Here is a 27,500-nt window from a genome sequence, read left to right as displayed (position 1 = left end):
GTGTAGGTGCGTGTGTGTAGGTGCGTGTGTGTAGGTGCGTGTGTGTAGGTGCGTGTGTGTAGGTGCGTGTGTGTAGGTGCGTGTGTGTAGGTGCGTGTGTGTAGGTGCGTGTGTGTAGGTGCGTGTGTGTAGGTGCGTGTGTGTAGGTGCGTGTGTGTAGGTGCGTGTGTGTAGGTGCGTGTGTGTAGGTGCGTGTGTGTAGGTGCGTGTGTGTAGGTGCGTGTGTGTAGGTGCGTGTGTGTAGGTGCGTGTGTGTAGGTGCGTGTGTGTAGGTGCGTGTGTGTAGGTGCGTGTGTGTAGGTGCGTGTGTGTAGGTGCGTGTGTGTAGGTGCGTGTGTGTAGGTGCGTGTGTGTAGGTGCGTGTGTGTAGGTGCGTGTGTGTAGGTGCGTGTGTGTAGGTGCGTGTGTGTAGGTGCGTGTGTGTAGGTGCGTGTGTGTAGGTGCGTGTGTGTAGGTGCGTGTGTGTAGGTGCGTGTGTGTAGGTGCGTGTGTGTAGGTGCGTGTGTGTAGGTGCGTGTGTGTAGGTGCGTGTGTGTAGGTGCGTGTGTGTAGGTGCGTGTGTGTAGGTGCGTGTGTGTAGGTGCGTGTGTGTAGGTGCGTGTGTGTAGGTGCGTGTGTGTAGGTGCGTGTGTGTAGGTGCGTGTGTGTAGGTGCGTGTGTGTAGGTGCGTGTGTGTAGGTGCGTGTGTGTAGGTGCGTGTGTGTAGGTGCGTGTGTGTAGGTGCGTGTGTGTAGGTGCGTGTGTGTAGGTGCGTGTGTGTAGGTGCGTGTGTGTAGGTGCGTGTGTGTAGGTGCGTGTGTGTAGGTGCGTGTGTGTAGGTGCGTGTGTGTAGGTGCGTGTGTGTAGGTGCGTGTGTGTAGGTGCGTGTGTGTAGGTGCGTGTGTGTAGGTGCGTGTGTGTAGGTGCGTGTGTGTAGGTGCGTGTGTGTAGGTGCGTGTGTGTAGGTGCGTGTGTAGGTGCGTAAATGTATGTGTGTAGGTGCGTAGGTGCGTAGATGTGTGTGTGTGTATATATATATATATATATATATATATATATATATATATATATATATATATATATATATATATATATATATATATATATATATTATCTCTCTATTATCTACCTCTCTCTACCTCCCTCGACCTCCCTCTCTCTCTACCTCCCTCGACCTCCCTCTCTCTCAACCTCCCTCTCTCTCAACCTCCCTCGACCTCCCTCTCTCTCTACCTCCCTTGACCTCCCTCTCTCTCAACCTCCCTCGACCTCCCTCTCTCTACCTCCCTCTACCTCTCTCTCTCTACCCCTCTCTCTACCTCTCTCTCTACCTCTCGCTACCTCTCTCTCTCTACCCCTCTCTCTACCTCTCTCTCTACCTCTCGCTACCTCTCTACCTCTACCACTACCTCTACGCGCGCACACACACACACATACACACACACACACATACACACACATACACACACACACGCATACACACACACACATACACACATACACACACATACATACACACACATACGCATACACACACATACGCATACACACACATGCATACACACACATACACACGCACATACACACACATACACACACATACACATACACACATAGACACACATACATACACACACATACACACATACACATACTCACATACACACATACTCACATTCACACATGCTCACATACACACATACTCACATACACACACACATTTACACGCACACGTACGCACGTGCGCACACACACACACACATGCACACATACACACACACATACACACACACATACACACACACATACACACACACATACACGCACACATACACGCACACTTACGCACATGCACGCACACACACACACACACATACACGCATACATGCATACACATACACACGTACACACGTCCACATGTACTCACGTACACATACATGTACACACGTACATACGTACACACATACACACATACACACACATACACACACATACACACACATACACACACATAGACACATTCACACATTCACACACACACACACACATAAACGCATACACGCATACACGCATACACACATACACACACACATACACACTTACACAAATACACACTTACACACATACACACACATATACACACATATACACACTTACACACATACACACATACACACTTACACACACATATATACACATATACACACATATATACACACATATATACACACATATACTCACTTAAACACACATATATACACACATAAACACACATATACACACATATATACACACATATATACTCACATAAACACACATATATACACACATATATACACACATATATACACACATATACACACATATACACACATACACACACATACACACACATACACACACATACACACATACACACACATGTACACACACATGTACACACACATACACACACATACACACGCATACACATGCATACACACACATGTGCACCTTTAAGTATTGTGAATTTACTTTGTTTAAAAAATATATGTTTCAATATATTGGGGTGTGTTGGTTTCTCATGTAATGGTGTGAGGAGTGCTTTGTGAGTTGGCTGAAGTCGAGAAACCAACCAACCCCTGCATTGCAATTGCTTTTTAACAATCAAAGCTAAAGCCACCGGTGGTTTTAAGCAGATTTAAACAAAGTTTCAGTTGTCAAATATCTTTGTTTGCTTGTTTGTTCTAGTTGCATCAAACATGCATGCTCATTAGGTAGGGTCAATGTTTAAGGATTACACGTCAGCTCTTGAAACCTCAACTTGGACACCCTCTCATCTCTGAAACCATGCTCTTTTTTAATTAAAATAGAAGTAATTAAAATGTGATTGATGCATTTTGGTTGTCATCCTTGGACGGATTAAATTTCACATTGAATGGAAAGTTATTTAACTTCAAACTTACGCAACACAAATTTGACAAAAAAAATATTAAGAATTGCAAAACAAGGGAGGCGAGGTGCAATGGCAAAATGTGAAGCTCATCCCATTGTGCCGAAATCCAGTACACGTGACTCGACTACATGGGAAGCGACAATCAAACGTGCTGCACTCTGCATTTATGCATAGCTTATCCAATATGTAGATAACAAACAAGATATTTTATTATATAAAGTTAGTTACATGCTAATAATTCATAATGTTTTGGAAATGAAAAATGTAAACGTTATTTGAAGGCTGGCTAACTTAAATCTAAATGATGCCATTTCCCCTTAACATGAGTTTAAAAGCCGGTCGGTGGGATAAAGTAAGCAAATGCAATATACCTCCTTTTATATAGACCAGGGGTGCCCATTACGTGGATCACATTCTACCGGTTGATCGCAAAGGTACGACAATACCATTTTGATCATTCCTCTGTCAATTTCCCTTGCTAGGCTCTTATGACCGGAGTAACATTTAGCGTGAATCGAGAGTAGATTTATATCTCCCTTCCCTGATGCTTCCATACATGTTGATAGAGTCTATTACAAGGTATGTATCTCATCTCATTTTCTGAGCCATGAGGCGGACAACCATGCACAGTCACACCCATACCTAGGGGCAATTTAGTGTCCAAACAGCCAACCATGCATGTTTTTGTGGAAGGAAACCGGAGTACCCGGAGGAAAGCCACGCAGGCTCGAGGTGAACATGCAAACTCTACACAGGAGGACGTGACCTGGATTTGAACCCAGAACCCCAGAGCTGTGAGGCTGACGCGCTAACCACTCGCGAAACCGGACTGCCCGAGGTATATATCATTGCATAATTTCTGAGCTATGTCAGTGGCCTGTAAAAAAGATAGATCGTGGAAGGTTAACTCCTTGAAAAGTAAACTTTAAAGCAACAAGGTTTGAACATCGCTGCGGAAAGTCATATGATACCTTTCCATGTAGGAACTGCAATCATTGGATTGTATTCAGGTACTTCTCATTTCAGCACAACCCCTGTTGGTTAAAGTGTCTGTGGAACAAAGCTGCACCCACAATGGCCCTCCATGTCCGCTTTGCCTATCCCTGTTATCTAACCCTAACAACAAAGTAGATCGTGGGAGGTTGGCTCATTGAAAGGTAGATGTTGGAGCAAAAAAGTACGAGTGCCCCTGATAGTGTATTTTTTTCCAAGCAAGAAGTGGCATCGGATTTCTATATTGTCTCCTTGTTTATTTAATTTGATTAAAATATGTACAAGCAAACACAATCCACAATGACTGCATCTTAATAGCCGCAATAAATTAATGTTAAAAAGTGCCAGATATTCACGCGTTTGTATTGCTGAATTGGTCTTTCAGCCATGCCATTCAGCCATGCCATTCAGCCATGCCTCTGCTGTCACACACATGGGATTAGCTGTGAACAATATGCTACAGAAATGGCAACACCTCGATGCCGCCGGAAATCCAGAGCTGGACAAAGTGCCGGGAGAAGAAGCGACGCTTCAGAGCAATCTTTCCATCTGTTATTATGGGGACAGTGAGATCCCTCCCCGATAAGATGGAAGAGCTGTCGGCGCTTACCAGGCTGGAAACGGAGTTGAGGATGTTTTACTCTGTTACTGTTGATTCTTCAGCTCCAGACTACTGAGGGACTGCGGATGAGCTTGGACGAGTGACTGCATATTTTCAACCTCGGCCTGTCTGGAGTAGCTCCCCACCTTGTGAAAGACTTCCCGTGTGTGGTTCCAGGTTTATCTAACTTTACAATGTATTTTTCTTGTCTGAATAAGTTCTTGCTACTGCAAATAAGATGGTGTTGCTCAAGTGGCAGCCGGTAACGGTAGCTCTGTCTGCTCTTGCTGCTTTTGTGTTTTTGCTGCTTTTCTATCTTTAGTAATTGCATTTTAATATTTCTTAATGCTTTCCTATATACTTTTCTTTGCTTTGCACTTTGTGATGTTTGCTTTGTCGTTCTGCAAATTTTGTGACTCGACTCACCCGTCGCGTGGCTTGGTTTCTTTGTGCTAGTCCTAGACGTGCCTCCGCTGTCATGTGCGTGAGATCAGCTGTGAGCAGTGGATGATAGTGCCGGGAGAAGAGGCAAGGCTCCAGACCGAGCATTCCATCATTGTTATGGGAGCGTGAAATCTCCCCGGTCAGATTTGTTTCCGGAGCTGCTGATCAGGTGATAGGTTAACTTAGGAGGATCTTGGCAAGGAAGATGATCTTTAAAACCTCCAGACTACTGAGGGACTGTGGATCAACTTAAAGAGTGATTCTGCATATTTCAGTCTGCAGTAGGTCCCCATCTTGTGGACTCTGTGGCGCCAGTTTTTTTTTTTTTACCTAGGTCTACAATGTCTTGTGTGTCTGTCTTGCTCCTGCAACCAATGAAATGTCCCAATATGGGATGAAATAAAGTTCTAATCTATTCTGTGTGTATCTGTATGTTTGTGTGTTTATGTCCAAGTATATTTGAATGCATGTGTGCGTGTACGTGTATGAAAAAAACACTTAACAGTTAACATGAAGTCGTACTCCTTTTCCCTCCCCCACAGTCTAGTGACTGAACTGGTCTTCCCAATGACTGACAGCACACTTGCGAGGAATTTCTCGCTCAAGGACCAATCAGTAGTGGTAATAGGCGGGGTCTAGGTTCACTCTGTTCCACCCAATCCTCGCCTTGTCGTCTCACGGTTACTTTCTATGCAGGTTTCGGAGCATGACTCAAGCGTGATCCTTGCGCCGTCTTCTGTATTTGGAGCCCGGTCTCATAGTTAGCCGCCGCAGACATTTTGTGGCCCTCTATTGTGAGAACTTAAATTTCACCCCTTTTGATTTACCATTCTTATGTTTCACATTTTAATTTAGACCATATTTTTTTCGTCTTTTTGATTTTTTTCGGCTGCTGCTAGCGGCAAATTGTTGCTATCTCCACCAGCGCCATCTGAAAGGGGAGAACCATTCCCTTCCACTGCTCGGCTTTGCTCCTGTTTTCTGCTGTGAATTTGATGCCAATTGCTGGACTGAAACAAAAGGAGTTTTCATTTCTTTTTACCAATAATATTTGGTCAGCGAGGAATGTATACAGATGGCTTGGAGTGTGCGTTCTGAACGGGGAAAAATATTCACGCAGCGTAGAGACGAAACTATGTTTTTTGCTTTGTGGAGGTCTCTTTCATGACGACGCTGTAGAGCGCGTCAGAGTCTGTGGCTAGCGCGCATCCCCATTGGATCGGGATACAAAACGAAGATCGACCGTTTCCTATTTGGAGAGAAAAGATTTTGGGGGACAAGTATTTTGATTTTTTTTTCGAACTCGTGCACTTTCCCGAAGACATACCGTCCAGTCAGACAATGGGGGACTTGGCGTGGAGTTATTATTTTGGAATTATCGTTCTTGTCTTCAAAGTACAATTGTGTCGGTCGCTCATTTTGGAGTCAATCTATTGGAACACGACAAATACCAAGTAAGTATACGCACGCGCACGTACATGCATATATTTGCCGTACGGCGCGACGGGTCGCTGACCAGGGAAACCAGTCAAGCAACCCACGGCATGGCATATACGACACATATAGCCACACTCCCAAATGTGTGTTTAACCTTATAATTTTGAACGTTTTAATTATCGATGAATTAATCCTCCACAAATGATTAGGACCACGTCTATCCATAGGTCATTTGCCTTGTGTATGACGGTACGCGACATAATTGGAAAGTGAACCAAATGATGAACCTATGCGATATTAAATCAAACAGTTTCGTTTGGTGGCTGTTTGTGCTGTATACATGGGTATTTACGTTTGGGTAGCATTTTATGAAGCGATTTTTTTGTGAGGAGCCTGGCCATAGTGCGTTATATCGCTTTGTGCCGCATACAAACGAATTTAGCATGCACTGTGGCGTTATTTGTGTGTTGGCAGCAGTTGTTTAATGTTTAACAATGTTCTATTATTTTTATTCGACTCTGTGATATAGTGCCTCCTGTTAAACAAGTGCATACAATGCAAGATCTCAATGTGTAAACTATTTATACGTTTAATGAATACCCTTTAACTTTCATGATATTCTCCTATATTCTTAAATTTGTTTATTTGGGGCAGAACGAATACGTATTTGTTTTAAAAGGACCTCACTAGTGGTGGTTCATGAAAAGCTGACTCCTTATAAAGTTTGCATCGTGTTCTCGAATGCTTCGCCATTGCTAGAATATAGATACTTCGAGAACAATTAGGTTTTTTTTCTTCCTAACATAAACCTGCAGTTTTGTTAATGTGTTGAGACAAAAATCATTCCTCTGTCTGGGTTGGCAGATAAAGCTTAAAACATAATTCCATTTGGCATTTGAACGGGGGAATATTGTTTTTATCACCTTATCCTTTTGATTTCTTCTACATTTACCCTTTAATTTGTTGACCTCTGGTTGAGGTGTCATTCTCAAAGTATCCACCTCATAATTTTCTAACGTGACTGATGAGTTGGTCATTACTCACACTGAAAATTAAGCAAATTAAGATGATCCAGCAGCAAAACTATCTTATTTACGACAACAGCAACATGGTTAATTCCTGAATGTCTTTTTTATTGAAAAGCAGATGTAACAGTTCCTGTTTCCTTTATATTATACTTGAAGTATTTTTGTTAAACACATATTCTGGTAAAGTGCACAAACAATTCACGTTCTTTATGGAGCCGAAGTTTGTGCGCTGCACAACGCATCTTCTGCTTCTGTTGTCTCAATACCTTCACAGAGACAGGTTGGCAGCTCTCCAGTTGATCAGGCATCTTTCCCAAAAGAATTAAATTTTAATAGCCTTTCAAGACTTTGATTGTTCCTATTCACAAAAATGTTTGCTGGTATATAATGTTTTAGAGCAGTTTTATGCCCCAATAGACTTTTTAAAATCTTTTTTATTTTGTAATTAATTAATTTGGATTTATGGGCATCATTGTAAATCTACTTTTGAAGTTCGTATTTTATATATTGTTGGTAAACTTTTGATTTGAAAATGTGGTTCTCTTTGATCTTGGAATTTTAGCTCCCCCATTTGCCACAAACACAACAAACATTCTACTGAATTAGGGCGTCAAGCATGGATTTTACGGGTGATAGGTTAGACTGATACTATTGAGTTATGTTTTGGACAACTACTGTGGTACCGTGAGATATGAGCTGAATTTGTCCGGGACCGAGTTCGTATGTCGATATTCTCGTAACTCGAACGAACGTTTCCCATTGAAATGAACTAAAAACAAATTAATTTGTTCCAACCCTCTGAAAAAACACCAAAAACGGGATATTGGATTTGAATTTTTTTTTATTTCTTCTAATTGTCGTCTATTAATAAAGTAACACTTACCTAGTGGTTTAATATTACTAAAATGTATATAATAGCTAAAATTAGATGGATTTCACGGAGGGTAGAGAGAGAGAGACATAGAGGGTGAGACTTTTTGCATCGGTGAATTGTAAACATAAACAAATTTATATGAACTTGGATTACGAATCAGACACTCAAAACAAATTTAATCTAACCTTACACTAAACTTATTCTAATTTTGTTTTACACTTATACCTTCGCCTGGTCAGGTTGGCCGTTTGCCCCTCCAACCTTACGTTTGCTATCGATGGGTTGTTTGCTGTTGTATTCCCTTCAAAATATTCCGAAAATGATGGACACAAATGTCCTCACAATAGGATAATGCACGACCACCTGTCAACGAGAAGTAGTCTTGAATTAGCGATCGCTCCGCTAACGGGAGCTAACAGGCTAAGGGGAAAAAACACAAAAATGCAACGCTCCGCCCAGTCCTCACAGAGACATTACAAATGGGTAGTTGCGATCAGAGTTATGACACAAGGAGTTGCAGGGGAGAGAGCCAGTCCCTGATGTTCTTACGAGCAGCCAACGAGAAGTAATACACTATACTCCTCGTATTAGCAATCGCTCCCGCATTCGCGCTGAGTGACGGAAAAAATAGATAAAAATGCAACGCTCCGCCCAGTGCTCGTAGATCTATTATACACGAAAGAGATGCGGCTAAAAAGACATTGCGCTTAAATGATAAACAGCCTCTCGTGTCTTGGCCAACTGGCTTTCTCGTATCTCAATTTTTTTCTCGTATCTAGAGATAATTATTTGCTCGAAATTTACTCATCTCAAAATGCTCGTATGTCGATGTGCTCGTATGTCGAGGTACCACTGCATCTCTTTACTATATGCTCGTGGATATATAGGATACATAGGATAAAGAAAAAAAAACACTGAGTAGGGATTTGATAAATTCATATATTGAATTAAACACAACGGCAAGAGAATGTAGAATGGAATTTCAAATTTTTTATCAACTACTAAAACACGTACAAGCACTAAGATCATTCCTGCAACCAATCCTCTGAATAAGGGATCATTCAAATCAATAAAAGATGAACGCCAAATTTTCATACTAAAATCTTAAAGTGGTGCCGTCCAATGGTGTATTGGTTCATCCGCCTGATTTCGGTGCAGGCTCGAGGTGGTCACTGGTGGTATGCTTGTGAGTGCGAATGATTGTCTGGTTCTCTGCGTGCCCGATAGCTGTATCGTGACCAGTCTAGGTTGTATTCTGTCTTTCGTCCGAAGTCAGCTGGAATAGGCCCCAGCAAACAAAGCCATCTTTAAGAGAATGTGTGGTATTAAAGATGAATTAAAAGCTGGAAAACATCATTCGTTTTATCCCTACAGCACAGACCAAATTGTCATTTCTGCTACTTCCCCCTTTAGTTTGTCTTTTGACTATCGACAATAATGAATGATTAAAAAAAGTGAATGCTCTGGGTTTGTCTAATGTGTTTGTGTGTAAGTGGGGTCAGTGAAAAATGGAAACTCAAGTCTGGCCTTCTGCACACTAGATGCACACAGAGCAGGCAATGCCTGCTCTGTGTGCATCTAAAGAAAAAACTATTTTGTGCATTTTCTGCAAAGTCTGTCTTGATTAAACCCTATTCTTGTGTGTGTGATATGACTATCTCCCGTTTTCATGAATCTCCCAAGATAAGCTCCATTTTCAATCTCGACATTCTCCTCACCATAGTCTTCTAGGGTACACACGCCCCTAATCCATTTTGTAGTTGGAAGGAAGAAACAAAACACAGGCCTGCTTTACATGGTTTAAGTAAAAAGAGGCCCACTTTCCTCCTCTGTAGTTCATTAAGAGATTACATATAAACCCAAAGGCTCTTTGTGAATGGGCAATGGTGGGGGCACCTCTGTGGGTTTTTTTTTGTTGTTTTGGGGTCAGACCTCTGCTTAGTGATGCAGGTCGATTGTGAATGTGTGAAGAAGCCTGAGGTTCTTCTGATTGTTTATTTGTTGTTCAGTTCTGAGGTTTTTATTGGCATTTCCTTTGGGGAAAAAACATGAAGTGTCAATTGTATCCCTTTTTGTTGCTTTGTGACTCATAACTACAGTATTTGGCTACTCTGGCCAGCAGTAGTAGTGAATATTTCATGATGGTGAAATTAAAAGGTCAATAAATTAAGCATGGGTTGTTTGACGGAGTCGTATGGTTGCAGGGACATAACGGTCTGAGACAATCATCAGAATCATGCTTTAACACAAGGAAAAATATGAAATGAAATAGACCAGGAATATGGCAACCCTTTGGGGTGGAGGCGGGTATTTTTTTCTAAGACTGCTTAGATCCCATAGGGCCTGGATTACAGGATCAAATGTGCATTGAGTACAATCAGTGCTAGAAAGGACAAGAGGCGAAAGGGTGGCAGTCAGCACGAAGACCCTCGTCTCTTTGGCCAACAGACTGTCAAAGCTGCAGTGGTTCAAATAATTGAGGGTGGATTAGCCTTCACTATACCTTGGCCTGTCCCCTTTGTCAATTGCTTTAATGAAACCTCAGCTTTCCAAAATGGCGCCGTCATGCGGCAGCCAGTGGGTCTGTCCACTCTTTTTTTTCGTGGTTTACAGCCTTTCAATCTTTTTTTATTACATTTTAATATTTCTTGAAACATTCCCTTTTACTTTACTTTATACTTTACACTTTTTACTTTAATATATGCACAACTTTCTTTGTTGTGTTAGCCTGGCTTCTTTCTGCTTGGAACCATTCGGCCATGCCTACGCTGTCCAACAAACTCGTCAATGTCCGTATTACTGACACCACAGCCCATCGCCTGACCCCGCGGCATAATTTTGCCCACCAAAGGCTGCGGTTCAGGTCGTGGCACTTGCCCTTAGCTTCCCCAAGCATGAATAACTTTAAGCAGACAATGGGTTAAAGAAAAAAGAAAATGGAGGGTTGTTGTGAGACAGCCAATGAGAGCCCTGTATATGGTGGAGTGAGCTTCTGAAGCGAGAATCATTGCATCGGCGACAATATTTTCCAAATGAAATAACAGATAAGGAATGCACATACTTTATTGGGTTTTCGTAACTTGAATCTTATTCTCATCTCGAGGCCATCATTTGCGTATAAAAAGCTTGTGTAACTCGGAAATTTTGCAGCAAGAGGCATTCAATAGTAGAGGTATGACTGGCTAACTACACTGGAACGGTCATTTTTTTCTTGTTCTTTTATTTTTTTTAGAAATACAATTGTTTTCCGACATTAATTTTCTTAACAGCTTTATCCTCACTCGGGTCGTGGGGTTGCTGGAGTCGATCCCAGCCGACTTCGGACCAGAGGCGGGGGACACCCTATACCGATGGTCAGCCGATCGCAGGGCACAAGCAGACAGACCAAACATTCACACGCACACCCATTCCTTGGGGCAATTTAGCGGGTCCAATCAGCCTACCATGCATGTCTTTGTAATGTGGGAGTAAACCGGATTACCTGTAAAAATAGATGATGATGATGATGATGGTGCAGGGCTACTGCTAACATGCCTCGTCATACAGAACACCATTCGAAACCTACTGAGAAGATGCAAGAATATTAAGTGGAGGAAATAAGTAAAAAGGAAAGGCGTTTCATGAGGCAGTATGAACAATGGAAAATTAAAATGAAAGTTAAAGAAAGACATTTCGGATTCAGTTATCAAACATGGCAGATGAAATGGAAAATGAAAAAAATATTGTACCTTTATGAAGACTTAAGAAAGCGAGTCGCACCAGCCACAGAACTCAGAAGGAAAGTTGATGCATGTGAAGCTTTAACAATGAACCTTGTTAAATTGACTTTCGAGCGTTTCTCTACAAGTGGAGAATTCAATGAGAAAGATGCCAGGCAGTGTGCATCAGCTACTAAAGCAAGAATATGCGCATTCAATACACAGAACTGCATCTCTTGGATTGGATTGGATACATTTATTCATCCCGTATTTGGGAAATTACACTGTGGCGTAGAGAGAGGGTGATCAGACAGAACAGCAAAGAAAAAGCACAAAGTACAAAGCAAATCAAAGTAAATGGAATCATCAAAACATTAAGACATGAAAGCAGCAAAAACACAAAACGAGCAAGAGTGAATGGAGCTACCGCGGCCGCCGGCTGCCGCTTAAACTGTGCCATTTTGGATACGGTAGCTAAATCGGACTCAAAAACACATTGTAAAGTTGGACAAAAACTGGAACCACTCACAGGAAGTCTTCCACGAGATGGGGAACTTCTGCAGACAGTGGCCGAGGTGGAGAATGTGCAGAGTCGCTCTTCCAAGCTTATCGGCACAGTTCCTCAGTAGTCTGAAGCTGAAGAAAACAGCATCAGGGCAGAACTCCTCGACTCTGTTGCTGGTAAGCGCCGACAGCTCTTCCATCCTATCCCACGATGGAATGGTTGGTCAGAAGCATTGCCTCTTCTCCCGGCACTTTTGTCCAGCTCTGACACGCCGGCGGTACCGAAGTGTTACTCCTTCTGCTGCGTATTATTACAGCTAGTCCCATGTGTGTGACAGTGTAGGCATGGCTGGCTGGTTCCAAAAAAGAAGTAGCCGAAAGAAGCCAGGATAACAGAATAAGGAAAGTTGTAAAAACACTAAAATAAAAGTATAGATCAAAGTAAAGTAAAAAGGAATGTATTAAGAAATATTAAAATGTAATTTAAAAAAGATAGAAGGGCTGTAAAACATGAAAAACATGAGTGTATAGAGCTACTCCCTGTGGCTCCCGCTCGAACAGCGCCATCTATGTCACAAATCAGTCATTGTTTTGAGTCGAGCATTACTTTAAATAGAATAGAATCGGCTGCTGGGTTAGCTGCAAAGGAAGTTCAATATAAAGTAATACAAAAAGAAATTAAACAAATGGAAAAAAAAGATTGATGGAAGAGCAACATAAAAGTAATTTGAAAATACAGTATGTACACTTAGAACGGCTACAAACACTGAAAAACATAGAAGCAATACACGCCAAACTTGAAACTTATGAGAAAGAGATCAAAGAGGAAAGTTTGGCTAGTCAACCCATGCATCCAAGCAGACTGTCAACTTTCAGAGATAATCTGACCCAACTTAGAGATGTTCTCCAACTACCCCAAGCAATACAAGAAAGCATAACCACAAACAGATTGCCTATTCCAACTCCCACGTTGGAACCGCCAAGTCACCGTAGCCCTTATGGGTGGGATATACTTTCCTGACTTCAAGAAGTTCGCTCACTTTATTTCCCTAGAAGCAGAAATAGCCTGCAATCCTATCACTCCCTTATACACACTTCACTCCAGCACGTCTAACGAAAAGAAAGGCACAGGACAACCAAAGAGAGATAAAGCGAGTGTCGTGAGTACACGAATTACTGCCTCTGATTTTCACAATTCAGCTAATAAAAGCAAATCAAAACCTTCATGTACATGCTGTAAACGTGACAAACAGCAGCTACTCAAATGTCCAGACTACTAAGAGAAAACAATATGGGAAAAGCAGAAACATTTAACAGAGAACTGGCTATGTTTTGGGTGTCTCAAGACAAATCACCAAGCCAAAGACTGCTGCCTGTCACCAAGATGAAAACTACAAACCTTTTGAAGAAAGAGAAGAACCAGTGAGCACTCCCGAGGACTCCACACCAGCCATGGTAGCGTCATAAGAGGAGATCGAGCAAACAACATCTATGATTGTGCCTGTGTGGGTGTCCGTGAATAGCGAGCCATCAAATGAGCAGCTTAATTGTGGTCTCCTGGACACTCAAAGCGACAGCACATTTATAGACTGAGGTAAGAAAGGATCTTCAAGCAAATTCACAGCCGGTGAAACAAACTTGCCACTATGCTTGGAGAGAACATCATCGTAGAGTTTTGGGACTGCGAGTAAGAAGCTACAATTCAGGGTGTAAATGGACCTACCTCTCGTGTACACAAAACACTGCATTCTAGGGAACCGTAATCATATACCCATAAACGATACTGCAAAAAGATGGCCTCACTTGAAATTAATCTATGACAAGGTACTTTCTCTCCTCTCCTGTCCCAGACAGAGCATTGTCACCCAGGCAAGGGCTGACAGGAAAAGGTGACAAGCCCTAACCCATTCTCACTGATGTAGGATAGAGCGTGCTAGGCCACTCATCACCAAGCCTCAAAGGAATGGACACCAGCCTGTGTCATAAGGTGGCTGTAAAGGAACTTCCGCTAGTTACACCCATTGATGTGATTAGCATCCTAGTGTCAGATTTCAAAGACATGAAACACGACAAGACTGTGTCACAACAAGACCTCATTCTTAGACTGTCTTAAGGATGGAATACAATTAAATGATGAGGGTCACTGAGATGCCGCTGCCTTTCAAACAATTACTTCATTTACCTGACAATAGACGTCTCGCCAGAATCAGACTCGATTACCTGCGAAGGTAGTTCAACAAAGATGAGAAGTATAAAAGGATGACACAACATACATCAAGGACATAATAGAGAGGTGATGTGGAGCAAGTGAAAGAGAAAGGAGCTTCAGGAAAATGGTGGTATATACTACACCATGGTGTGTATCACCCTAAAAAACCTGATAAAATGCATGTTGTGTTTGACTGCTATGCAAAGTATATTGGCACAGACTGCTCTGCGAAGTATATTGGCACAAGGCTGAATGAATACTTCTTTTGAGGCCCAGACATGATCAACAACCTCATGGGCGTGCTCCTACAATTCAGACTGCACTTTATGATATAGAGATGTTTCATCAATTTTACGTGCCCACAGCAAGCTCAAAACTATTTAAGACTCCTATGGTGGAAAAACGGAGACATGGATGAGGAACCTCAAGCCTCCCGGCGGAAAGTACATCCTTTCGGCGCAGTTTTATCACCTGGCTGCACGGTTTGAAATATCTGGCCAATGAGGGCAAACTTTCACACCCAGTTGGATAACAGTTTGTCGCAAGAGACTTCTATGTGGATGACAGATTGAGCAGTGCTGACACTGTAGAAAAAGCAATTCAGTTGGCCATTGAAGCTGCCAAAAGGGGGCATTCTTCTGCACAAATTCATCTCCAACAATCAAGCCGTTCTTCAGAGTATACCGTCATCAGTATGGGCAACAGTTACAAAGGCAAAGAACCAAACTTTCTCAAACACACAAATAGAGATCTCTGGGCACCCACTGGAGTATAGACCGTGACACATTATAATTCAGTAATACAGTTGCCAACCAACCAGGCAGGATACTCGCCACTGTCGCCTCCATTTATGACTCTCTGGGCTTTCTTACCCCATATGTTCTAACTGGACAAAAGATCATACAAGAGATGTGTCATCAAGGTATGGGGTGGGCTGACCCCCTGCCTACCTCCCCAAGACCACATTGGCAAAGCTGAAAATGGGACTTCATCAATTTGGAAAGGCTAAAGATATCTCGCTGCTATGTGCCCATCAAGTTTGAAGAGGTGATTGAATCAGAGCTACCATTTCTCTGACACGGACATAAGTGGATATGGGCAGTGGTCTTACCTGAGACTAAAAAAACAGAGAGGTCAAATTCACTGCTCCCTGGTGTTGGGGAAAAGCATGTCTCCTCAACAAAGCTGACAACAATACCAGGACTTGAGCTGACCGCAGCGGTATTGTCAGTCGCCAACAGCGATATGATCAGAGAAGAGCTCAGTAGTGTCAAGGCAAAAGAGTATTGGACTGACTTAAAAGTAGATTTGAGTTATTTCAACAACGACTTCAAACATTTCCACACTTTTGTTGCAAACAGGGTCCAGAAGATTCGAAACAGCACTGACCGTCAGCAATGGCATTATGTGCCTACGCACAAAAACCCGGTAGATGGAGCACCCCGGGGAAGAACCGTGAATGAGCTACTTGACTCGGACTGGTTCTCCGGTCCTTCGTTTCTGTGGTAGGAAAAAAAACCCATCAGAATACATGGACCTGGAGCTTGGAGATTGAGAGATCAGAAAAGTCCAAACTTGTTTTCAGACATCTACATTGCAGATTGCAGGGCCATTTAGCATCGCAGATCGTTTGGTCAGACTGTCATCGTGGCCCCGCACTCTTCAAGCAGTGCCACGCCTGATGAGACAAGCTAAGCAAATCAAGTCAAATGTGGCCACCACAATAAATGAATAGAAACAGGCGCAATCTCTTATAATCAGAGACTTACAGAAACAAGGGCATGGGAAGGAAATTGATCAGTTAAAGAAAGGAAATCAATTAACAAGGGGCAACAAACTATCATCTGGGTGTTTAGATGGATGCAGAGGACATTGTCAAGGTGGGAGGGAGACTCCAACACTCATCTTTCGGCGACCCCCATAAGCATCCCATGGTCATACTTACAGAGCATTATGTCACTAAGCTGATTATTGCGCACTTACAGCTAACAAAGTCAGACTCTGTGGCTATTGGATACCAAACATGAGTAGAGCCCTATCTACATTCATTTGCCAGTGCATCACCTATTGCAGAATTAGAGGACTTCCAGAAGGACAGGGAATGAGCAACTTACCAGAAGAACGGACTGAAGCTTCTCCTCCATTCTCATGTTACGGGATGGACTGCTTGGTCCCTTCTTCACGACAGAAGTAAGAAAACAGAACAAATGGTACGGCCTATTTCTCGCCTACTTTAGCTCATGGGCTATTCATCTGGAGATGTTATTGGATTGGATAACTTTTATTCGTCCCATATTCGGAAAATTACATTGTGGCAGTAACAAGAGGGTGATTAGGCATGACAGCAAAGCAACAGCACATGAAGCACTTGGCACACATGTCTACTGACTCCCTTATAAAAGGCTCGAGACGCTTCATCTCCATTCAGAGGGTTGTCCGCCAAATCCAGTGCGACCAAGGGACCAATTTTGTTGGTGCCAAAGTTAAAGACTGAGCACATTTCTGTCTCAAAGTCAGTGCGACTTCATGATGAATCCACCGCACCACATTCAAGTAATACAGGCCATGTGGGAGCGTCAGATCAGAACTGTTAGAAGTGTACTTGTCTTCATGGTGTCACTGGCCCTTGGCAGACTCAATGACTCGGCACTACGAACCTTGTTCTATGAAGTTATGGACATAATAAATAGCACACCTCTCACAGTGGACACCCTACACCAGTAGTGTCAAACTCCCTTTGGTCTGCAGGCCGAATACAGCTTAATTTGAGATCAAGCGGGCCGGACCAGTAAACTCATTGCAAAATTACATAGAACTAACAATAAGCCCACTTTTTTCCATTGTATTAGTCACTAATACTAATAATTAGTGCAAAAAATGAGTAAATTATCAAAATGTTTATTAAAAGAATTTTCCTTTTACATTATGAACAAGAGAATAACATAAGAACATAAATAAATGTCAATTCATGTTGTCTGCATGTACTAAAACACTGCGCCCCTAGCGGATAATACAAGAACTACAATTTTTAAAGAAAATTCATATTTTTTTTATACAATGCAGCTTACTTCCCTGGGCCGTACTAAACCACCAGACGGGCTGGATCCGGCCCGCGGGTCGTATGTTTGACACCCCTGCCCTACACAGTCCCGACAGCCTGGAGCCAATGACACGAATTACGTTGTTCAACTGAAGCCCGGTTTTGCCTGCACCCAGCACCTTTCCAAGAGAAGATCTGTATGGAGCCAAGAGATGGCGGTGGGTTCAGCATCTGGCGGAGAAGTTCTGGGGTCGTTGGAAGCTAGAATACCTGCACAGCATCATCGTTAGACAGAAATGGCATGCAATGTAAATGAACCATCAAATAGATGATGTTGTAAATGGACATTATGATGTCCCCAGGGGGCGAGTGGAAGCTTGCAAGGGAGGTAGAGACTTTCAAAGGAAAGGCTGGACTAGTCAGAAGAGTGAAGATCTCAGTAGGAGATAGGGATTGAATAAGAAGGGACAACGTTTGAGAGCCTTCTGTTCTAGAGTGACTGGTACAGAAGTTAGTGCTGTTGTTAGAGGCTTCTTAAGCCCGAGACATTTCAGTTTTAATTGACATTGTATTTTATAAGTCAATTCTAATTTTGGTGGGAGTTTAAAATAACTAATTTAAGATTTAATTTTGTTACACTTTAACATTGTTTTGATGTTGTTAAGAAAATTTCTGTAACTATATATGTATACGTCCATATTCCATGTGTGAATCATAAAAATTGATAGCTGATGCATTAAGCCGGTCGATGTGCGCATACGTCTGTGGTTAAGCGTTGCCGGCGCGCTATTGTGTGCTCCTCTGCGGCTGACTGGATGGTGGTGGTTTCCCCAGTCGCCTGCATCGACGATAAACTCGCGACAATTAGTGATATACGGTATATGCGCGCTGCTCGTGAGCGCTCGAGCAGACAACGTTTCTTGTTTCAATAAAGCTTGTTTTTTGTCGACTTTTTATTACAGGCAATCAATTTTTCCGGTCTTTCTACAAACACCAACGTCACATTTTACTGTAATTGCTCCATCGCCCCCTTCACTATTTCAACGCCCCCCATTCGCCTGTTTATTCGTCAGCGCCCCCCTGAAAGTTCACACCACCCCCCGAGGGGCGGTACCGCCCACTTTGAAAACCACTGTTTAGAGGCATCGGATCATCGATGGAATCTTCTGGAGGAGCAGGAAGGAAGCTTTTGCGAGAGGTTTTTGTCTTACAAGGAAGATGTTGATGGGGAGTTGTGACCGCTGTTTCTTTTTGTTACAAATTGCTTTTGTCAAAGACATAAAAGACAATTGCCTTATTTCATGGCTATGACCGCGTTGTCATTAATCTCAGGGACACTTTGCTTCAAACTGTGAGCCATATTGAATGTTTCTAACTGATTTCAGGGGGAAATTAAACTTCCACTTCGGTCCTTCGAGCTGTCTAGCCGTCAATTAGACATCCAGAGATCTCTATATTCGGATAAGCGTAACAACTTCAGCCCACTGCTCAGACTATATTTATGCATACGAGCATACAGCGGGCGCCAGAGGCTGCTCAGAAGAACAATCAAGTGTGAGCGCCTTGGTGATCCATGCCTTTTTGTTGGACATCCAGTACACTGGCAGTAAGGCTTTGTTCTTGTTCTTCAATGCGCGAGGATTCAGTGACCTGTGGATCAGGCCAGGCTTCAGCATGAATCCTGCTGGATTGCCACACAAGAGCAGAGTCACTCGATCCTTGTGGGCTTTGAAACCTGTCTTCTGAAGTTCGTCCTTGAAAAGAAATGTTCGGGACGGCATCCTCTTCCAGTAGAGTCCTGTCTCATCCATGTTGAAGACTTGCTCGGTGACATAGCCATTTTCTTCTATCATTTCCGGGAACACATCCTCAGCATAATGACTCGCTGCTGCTTCGTCTGCAGAGGCTGCATCTCCATACAACGACACATTCTTAAGTCCGACTCGCCGCTTAAACCTCTCAAGCTAGCCCTTGCTGGCAGCGAAAGCCGTACGTGGGTTAGTCTTGCTTGAGGCACCGGCCTATTTCTCGCCTACTTTAGCTCATGGGCTATTCATCTGGAGATGTTATTGGATTGGATAACTTTTATTCGTCCCATATTCGGAAAATTACATTGTGGCAGTAACAAGAGGGTGATTAGGCATGACAGCAAAGCAACAGCACATGAAGCACTTGGCACACATGTCTACTGACTCCCTTATAAAAGGCTCGAGACGCTTCATCTCCATTCAGATGGTTGTCCGCCAAATCCAGTGCGACCAAGGGACCAATTTTGTTGGTGCCAAAGTTAAAGACTGAGCACATTTCTGTCTCAAAGTCAGTGCGACTTCATGATGAATCCACCGCACCACATTCAAGTAATACAGGCCATGTGGGAGCGTCAGATCAGAACTGTTACCAATTACTAATTCTAATTGAATATTTTGTTTCCACATCTTCCAAAATAATGTAATTTATAATTTTAATTTAATATCTTAAAAAATATCCTGAAAAAAATCCGCGAAGCTCTGAGTCCGCGGTGGCTGAACCGCAAAGTAGCGAGGGAACACTGTATGGCTATATTCCAAAGTAATCTTTCAATTGTCGGCCAAGATCTGAAACCTGAAAAGCTCCAGTGTTTGTATTTAATCACTAAATGCTGCTAGGAAGTGGATTTTACCCCATTTTCGGGCAATGTTTGCGGGTATGCCATTGATGTTCATCGCTGTCCTTTCCCAGGAAAATCACCCCTCTAGCCCAGTTGTAATATCTGAAAAGCTTCAGTATTTGTATTTAATCATTAAATGCTGCTAGAAAGTGGGATTCATCACATTTTCGTGCATTGATATATTGATTATTTTTTTGTGTCGCAGCTGTAGCTGCAGTCAAGCTTTTGGTACATGTTCGATTGGTCGCCGGTGTTTTGGTCGCCCTGAAGGTAATTGATAATTACCATTTAAATCGTTGCTCAAATTCCCTAAATACAAACTGCAAATTACTATTTAGTCATATTTAATGCCCTAGTAATTATTAGGCCTAAGAAAAATTTCCTGATTTTTTTTTTTTGTTGGAGTACTTGTTAAGACCCTTGAATGACGTAGCTTCCTAAAGGGACAACGCATATACATACAAACTCTTATACACTTACACATCGGCTCAGTGAAACTGCTCATGGCCATTGTTGGCTTTTATTGGATAACTTTATTCATCCCGTATTCGGGAAATTTCTTTGTTGAAGTAGCAAGAGGATGAGGATGCGGAAATAGGAAAGGCATTTTGCACATAAATAGATAGTTAATAGTAAGTTAATAAATAAATACATGAATAAATATATAAATAAGTAACCGTGTTGCTGAAATATATATATATACATACATATTTAGAAGCACATATATACGCATGCATAAGATTTCAGTAGGTCCTAACCCACAGCCATTTTTGGGTTAAAAAGCCTGACAGCTGATGGGAGGAAGGATCTGCGGAAGCGCTCCTTCGTGCAATGAGGGTGCCACAGTCTATTGCTAAAAGAGCTTCAAAGGGACTCCACCGACTCGTGCAGGGGATGGGAGGTGCTGTCCATGATGGACCTCATCCTGGTCAGCATCCTCCGCTCTCCCTCTTCCTCCACAGAGTCCAAAAGACAGCCCAGAACAGAGCTGGCCCTCCTGATCAGCTTGTTCAGCCTGTTCCTTTCCCTCTTCGTGCTCCCGCTTCCCCAACAGACCACTGTAGGTGGTTGGGAATCTGTTGTGATGGATATATTGCATCTTCTCCCACGGGTAATTAAATCCTGGCAATTGTTGAAAAAGTTTTCCTTGCATATGTTTTTGGTGTTTTAGATAAAGGTTGGGAATTCATTAAGTTGTAGTTATTTTCTAAGGGAAAAATTCTCGCTCCCTGAACACATTAAACTAGCATCTCTAGGTATTACTGTATTAATGAAATTCACAAGTCAAGGCTAATAACACTGAAATACTCAATGAATGTTGCACACTGAATAATACTGTTTTTTGTTCTTCTTTGCTTCTCACAGATTTGTGCAAGGATATGGTGTGGTACTCTACCCCCAGATTGGTGATAAATTAGACATTGTGTGCCCCCGAGTGGAGGGTGGAGTCAGCGAGGGAGTGGAGTATTACAAGGTGTACCTGGTGCCCAGGGAGCAAATGGAGAGCTGCTCCATTACCAAGGCCGACACACCGCTCCTCAACTGTGTTAAGCCAGATCAGGATGTAAAATTCACCCTCAAGTTTCAGGAGTTCAGCCCCAACCTATGGGGATTGGAGTTCACCAGGGGAAAAGACTATTTTATCATCTGTAAGTATGAGGAATATTTGCACTGTGATCCTTCAATTTTCAGATAAATTTTGTGAGGGGGATGGAGAGGGAAAGGGAGAGAGGGATATAGGGAGAGGGACAGAGGTAGAGGAGAGAGGGACAGAGGGAGAGGGACAGAGGGAGAGGGACAGAGGGAGTGGGACAGAGGGAGTGGGACAGAGGGAGTGGGACAGAGGGAGTGGGACAGAGGGAGTGGGACAGAGGGAGTGGGACAGAGGGAGTGGGACAGAGGGAGAGGGACAGAGGGAGAGGGACAGAGGCAGAGGGAGAAGGACAGAGGCAGAGGGACAGAAGAAGAGGGACAGAGGGAGAGGGACAGATTGAGAGGGAAATAGGGGAAGGAGAGGGACCGAGGGAGAAGGACAGATTGAGAAAGACAGAGAGAGGGAGAGGGGGACAGAAGGAGAGGGACAGAGAGAGAAAGAGGGGTAGAGAGGGAGAGGGACAGATTGAGAAGGAGAGAGGGAGAGGGACAGAGGGAGAGGGACGGAGGGAGACGGACAGAGGGACAGAGGGAGACAGACAGGAAGAGGGAGACGGACAGATGGAGAGGGACAGAGGGAGAGGCAGACGGACAGAGGGAGAGGGACGGAGGGAGACGGACAGAGGGAGACGGACAGAGGGAGACGGACAGAGGGAGACGGACAGAGGGACAGAGGGAGACAGACAGAGGGAGACAGACAGAGGGAGACGGACAGAGGGAGACGGACAGAGGGAGACGGACAGAGGAAGAGGGACAGAGGGAGACGTACAGCTGGAGAAGGACAGATTGAGAAGGACAGAGGGAGAGAGATTGAGAGAGGGAGAGGGACAGAGAGAGGGACAGAAGGACAGAGGGAGAGGGACAGAGAGAGAGGGACAGAAGGACAGAGGGAGAGGGACAGAGAGAAGAAGAAGAACAAAGAGAGAGGAAGAGGGACATAGAGGGAGAGGGACAGAGAGAGAGGGAGAGGGACAGAGAGAGAGGGAGAGGGACAGAGAGAGGGGTTGAGAGGGAGAGGGACAGAGAGAGGGAAATGGACAGAGAGAGGGATAGAGGGAGAGGGACAGAGGGAGAGGGACAAAGAGAGGGGAGAGAGGGACAGAGAGAGGTGGAGAAAGGGACAGAGAGGGGGGGGGGGCAGAGAGAGGTGGAGAAAGGGACAGAGGGAGAGGGACAGAGAGGGGGGGGAGACAGACAGAGAGAGGGGGAAAGGGACAGAGTGAGAGGGAGGACTGGAGAGACAGATGGAGAGTGGGAGAGACAGATGGAGAGAGGGAGACAGTCTGCTTGTTAGCCTTTATGTTACTGACCTGATAGATCACACTCCCCTGCCTCTTGTCGTTGCTTCCTGCCTGATCCACAAAACCCACCAATCAAATATAGTCCTATTTAAAAGCCAATAGAGACAAGACCTCAAAGCAAGCTAATAAAGAGGTTGGCATCTCGTCTTGAAACCACCACACTGTTTGAGTTACTGGCAAATAGGAATACATTTAGTGAACTTAAAAAAAATGATATGTACCAAGCTATTGTGAAATGGGTTTGTTGTACATAATTGTTTGGAAAGCTATTGGTAGAGATGGTTAGTGGTTGGAAACAGACTGCCCTCTGTCAAAGTGTCCTTGTGCAAAATAATAAACCCTATGTTAGGTCTGAAAATACAACTTCAGGAGCAGGCTAAGAAAGAGTGAGATCAATTTAAATAGAAAATAGGTTTATTTCCAGACTGCAAAGCGGACAGTGAGAGTTCCTACAGTGGGGTCCTGTTCAACGCGATGTTCCTGCAACTCTAGTCGATTGAACCGTGAGTGTGTCCTAAATGCAGGCAAAACTGACAGTTGTCACTAGGACTTTGGACAGATACGTTTCAGTCATTTGCAGGGCAAAAGGTAATTGATCAGTGTCGGACAGTTGAGTATTTGTGCTGACATGTCAACCCAATCACAAGACTCGGATTGATTATTCAGTCAGACAGTTGGGTGTTTATGCTGACATGTCAGTCATAAGGATGACTACGATGCTGTTATACTCACAAAAACTAATACAATATGAACAAGCAATTGCAAAGAGACTTTGTCCTATCTTACACCCTACATTACCATCAGCTCACTAATAGTTAAATATTGAACAATCCATATATCTATTCAACTCATTTTTCATTGAGGACTCATACATTCTCATACATTACAAGCACAACTCCTGATGTTTATCTTAACGTTTGTACATTTGTGTACGGATAAACTGAAATGATGGGGTGAAACGTATTAATAATGACTCATTTTGTCTTTTTAGTACGATATCAGTGATCTCACTGTCTTTCTAAACTGGTTGTTTTTGTCTTGGATAAACCCTGAAGCACACATACCAATACAGGATGCAAAAAACATGTTTTTCTAACATATGACTGCAATAATAATTATAACATTTTACCTTTGTCTTTTATCTGCATTGTAGCTACATCAAACGGAACGAGAGAGGGTATTGACAACCAGGAGGGGGGAGTATGTAGGACCCAGTCCATGAAGATGATCATGAAAGTGGGACAAAGTGAGTATTACTACATTGAAGTGTATCTAAGGTCCGGTTTACTCAAAGACACACTCCAAAGGAATGACAGAAAGCACCACATTATGTGTTTCTGGTATTTCGTTAATAATCGGACATGGGATTTGTCATCATACCCATCTCTGCGTATGACGAAGTTGGTAACAATGCGAGAGCGACAGAGAGAGAAAGAGATAGAAAGAGAGTGAAAGAGAGTGAAAGAGAGTGAAAGAGAGTGAAAGAGAGTGAAAGAGAGTGAAAGAGAGTGAAAGAGAGTGAAAGAGAGTGAAAGAGAGAGAAATAGAGAGAAATAGAGAGAAATAGAGAGAAATAGAGAGAAAGAGAGAAAGAGAGAAGAGAGAGAAAGAGAGAGAGAGAGAGAAGAGAGAGAAAGAGAGTGAGAGAGGGGGGGTATGAGGGGGGTGTTAAAGTGATAGAAGCTACCTATGCAATCAATTCCAAATAGATTGCCACGCTGAACTCGCACAAGACGAATCATTCGTCAGAACGTGCAACTCGCATTATTCACAATGCACTTGTGTTACAGAATTCATCCGGTTACAGTCCAGTTGAACCAAATGCATGAGATTGTGGTAGCTTGTTCAGGTTGGTTGAGACATAGGCTTTATCATCAAAAGCCTATTGTCATCAGACACAGCCGCGTATGACAAAATCGGTGGTGCTACGCCATAAAGTGCGCTTTCCCGGTAACGATAAGATTGAGAAAACAAAACACAAAACCGGAGAGCAAAGAGCCGCTGCACCCGTGCGCGGCGCCATCTTAGTACTGGTGTGAATTTCGAGGCATTTAAATGAGAAATTTGGTACTTAAACAAAATGGCTGCTTCAAAAAAAGTTTAAGTGATAATTTTTGGGAATTTCCGGAGTTTCGGCAGGTTGTCAGGATTCCCGTAGTGTGCATTACTTGCTCTGAGTAAACTCCAGAAGTGGCAGCTCTGAATAACTACAAAAACTCACTCCGTGTTTATTCATTCACTCATTCAACACTACTGTCGTCTACCGTCGGCATCCAAATGATGACATTTTACGCTAAACATTTTCCCTTCAACTCCTTATTAAAACCATGAACATGGAGGGGAAATTGGGAATCAGGGGGGTGTCTTATATGCAAGAAATTGTAAAATAAAAAAATTCAAGGCAATTTTAAGGGTGTGGCCTATATGTGCGGGCGGCTCAAATGCGAATGCGAGTAATATGCGCGTAAATACGGTATGTACAGTACAGTGGTACCTCGACATATGATCGTAATCCGTTCCAAGATTGAGATTGTATAACGAGCTTTTCATTACTCGAGCGGACGTTTCCCATTGAAATGAATTGAAAACAAATTAGTTCGTCCCGACCCTCTGAAAAAACACCAAAAGCAGGATATTGGATTGGTAAAAATGTTTTATTTTTTCTAATTCGCCATATATTGACAAAGCAATAAATAACGAGTGGTTTAATAGTAGTGAAATGTGTTTAATAGGAGTCAAATTAGACATTTCGCGGAAGGCAGAGACAGCGACATACACGGAGGCGTTGGGTGGGTTTCTATGGGACGTTATCCACAATGCACTCGTAAACAAACAAACAAATTTAAATTAACTTGGATAACTATATACAGACACTCAACGTTTAATGTAACTTCAATGAACTGAATTCTAATTTCGTTTTAATCTATTTTACCTTACGTAGTTCTACGGGTTGACACCACCCAGACGATCTGCCGAAGTCCTCAAAACGAACACATCAATTTTCAGTTTTTTGGAACTTGCCTCCCCTTCAAATTTTTTTGAAAATGACGCTTAATCCAAGCTTCAGAATTAGCGCGCCACATGTGTGTCTTGAAGGCACGCAGGATCTCCGCATTGTACACCAGTAGCGGCTTAACTTTACAGTCACTGCTCGCATTAGCACACAACGCTAGCGTTAAGCGGTCCTTCATAGGTTTGTGTCCCGGTAATGCCTTCTCCTCTGCCACAATGAATGTCCGCCTGGGCATCTTTTTTGATGTTTTCAAATCCATGTAAATTTCGCTGGCTTTTTCACATATGGTTGACTCAGTCACGCTATATCCTGCTTATTGTTTTTCTTTTATCCAAAATAAAAGAAGGTTCTCCATCTCGTCGTGAATGTCACTTCGCCGGTGGGAAATTATATTAAGTCCCTTGGAAGACCTCTTCTCCTTAATTGCGTCCTTCTGCTTGAGGATGGTGGATATACAGTGTTCCCTTGCTACTTCGCGGCTCAGCCACCGCGGACTCAGAGCTTCGCAGATTTTTTTGGGAAAAAATAAATATACAAATTTACATTGAGACAACATATTTTACTGTTTTGTTTTTGTTATAACATGAATTTCACTCTCTCTACCCGTATTCTTTATGGTGTACTGTGTACAGGTGGGTAAAAAAAAAAAAAAAATTGAATTAAATTCAAATTAAGCATTTTTGAAGGGAAATCCTTACTTCGCGGAAATTCTCTTATTGCGGGTGGTCCCGGTCCCCATTAACCACGATGACCGAGGGAACAGTGTAGTTGACAGATTCCTCTCGTATTGCCGAGCGAGCTCAGTAACATATACCCCACTCTCATATTTTTCAATTATTTCGCATTTCATGTCCATTGTCAACGGTCGCCTTTTCTTTGCAAAACACTGCCGATCCCTAGTTTGTTTACCTGGTATGTAAATGTAGACCAACGTGGGGGAAAAAGTGTTTGAGGAAATGCGAAGTCTGCCCAGTGATCGTAGATGTATTTTATACACAAAAGAGATGCAAAAAAGTCAGTGCCATAGTATGTTCTTCCAAAACTGGAGTTTAATCATGTTTTTTTTTGACAGATGTAAGATGAGTCTTTATATTCTTTTTGGACAGCAATGGTTTTCGCCTTGGAACTCTGCAATGGATGCCTG

At 42.9% G+C, this 27,500-nt stretch overlaps 1 protein-coding gene and 1 long non-coding RNA gene across 2 annotated transcripts in view; both read left to right on the top strand.

Moving 5' to 3' along the window:
* The first annotated feature begins 3,474 nt into the window (after nucleotides 1-3,474).
* Nucleotides 3,475-5,368, top strand: LOC144193096 (uncharacterized). The gene is made up of 2 exons (XR_013325603.1): nucleotides 3,475-4,685; nucleotides 4,965-5,368. It is a non-coding gene; the product is annotated as an uncharacterized LOC144193096 (long non-coding RNA).
* Nucleotides 5,369-5,646: 278 nt separating this feature from the next.
* Nucleotides 5,647-27,500, top strand: part of efnb2a (ephrin-B2a) — a 31,574-nt gene continuing 9,720 nt past the window's right edge. The window contains exons 1-3 of the mRNA XM_077711932.1: nucleotides 5,647-6,406; nucleotides 21,755-22,038; nucleotides 24,497-24,589. Coding sequence (XP_077568058.1) covers nucleotides 6,294-6,406; nucleotides 21,755-22,038; nucleotides 24,497-24,589 — 490 coding nt within the window. The 5' untranslated portion in view covers nucleotides 5,647-6,293. The remainder of the gene's footprint in view (nucleotides 6,407-21,754; nucleotides 22,039-24,496; nucleotides 24,590-27,500) is intronic.

This window comes from Stigmatopora nigra, unplaced genomic scaffold (assembly GCF_051989575.1).
Source record: "Stigmatopora nigra isolate UIUO_SnigA unplaced genomic scaffold, RoL_Snig_1.1 HiC_scaffold_66, whole genome shotgun sequence".
NCBI classification, from domain to species: Eukaryota; Metazoa; Chordata; class Actinopteri; order Syngnathiformes; family Syngnathidae; genus Stigmatopora; species Stigmatopora nigra.
This window is presented reverse-complemented; position numbering and strand designations above follow the sequence as displayed.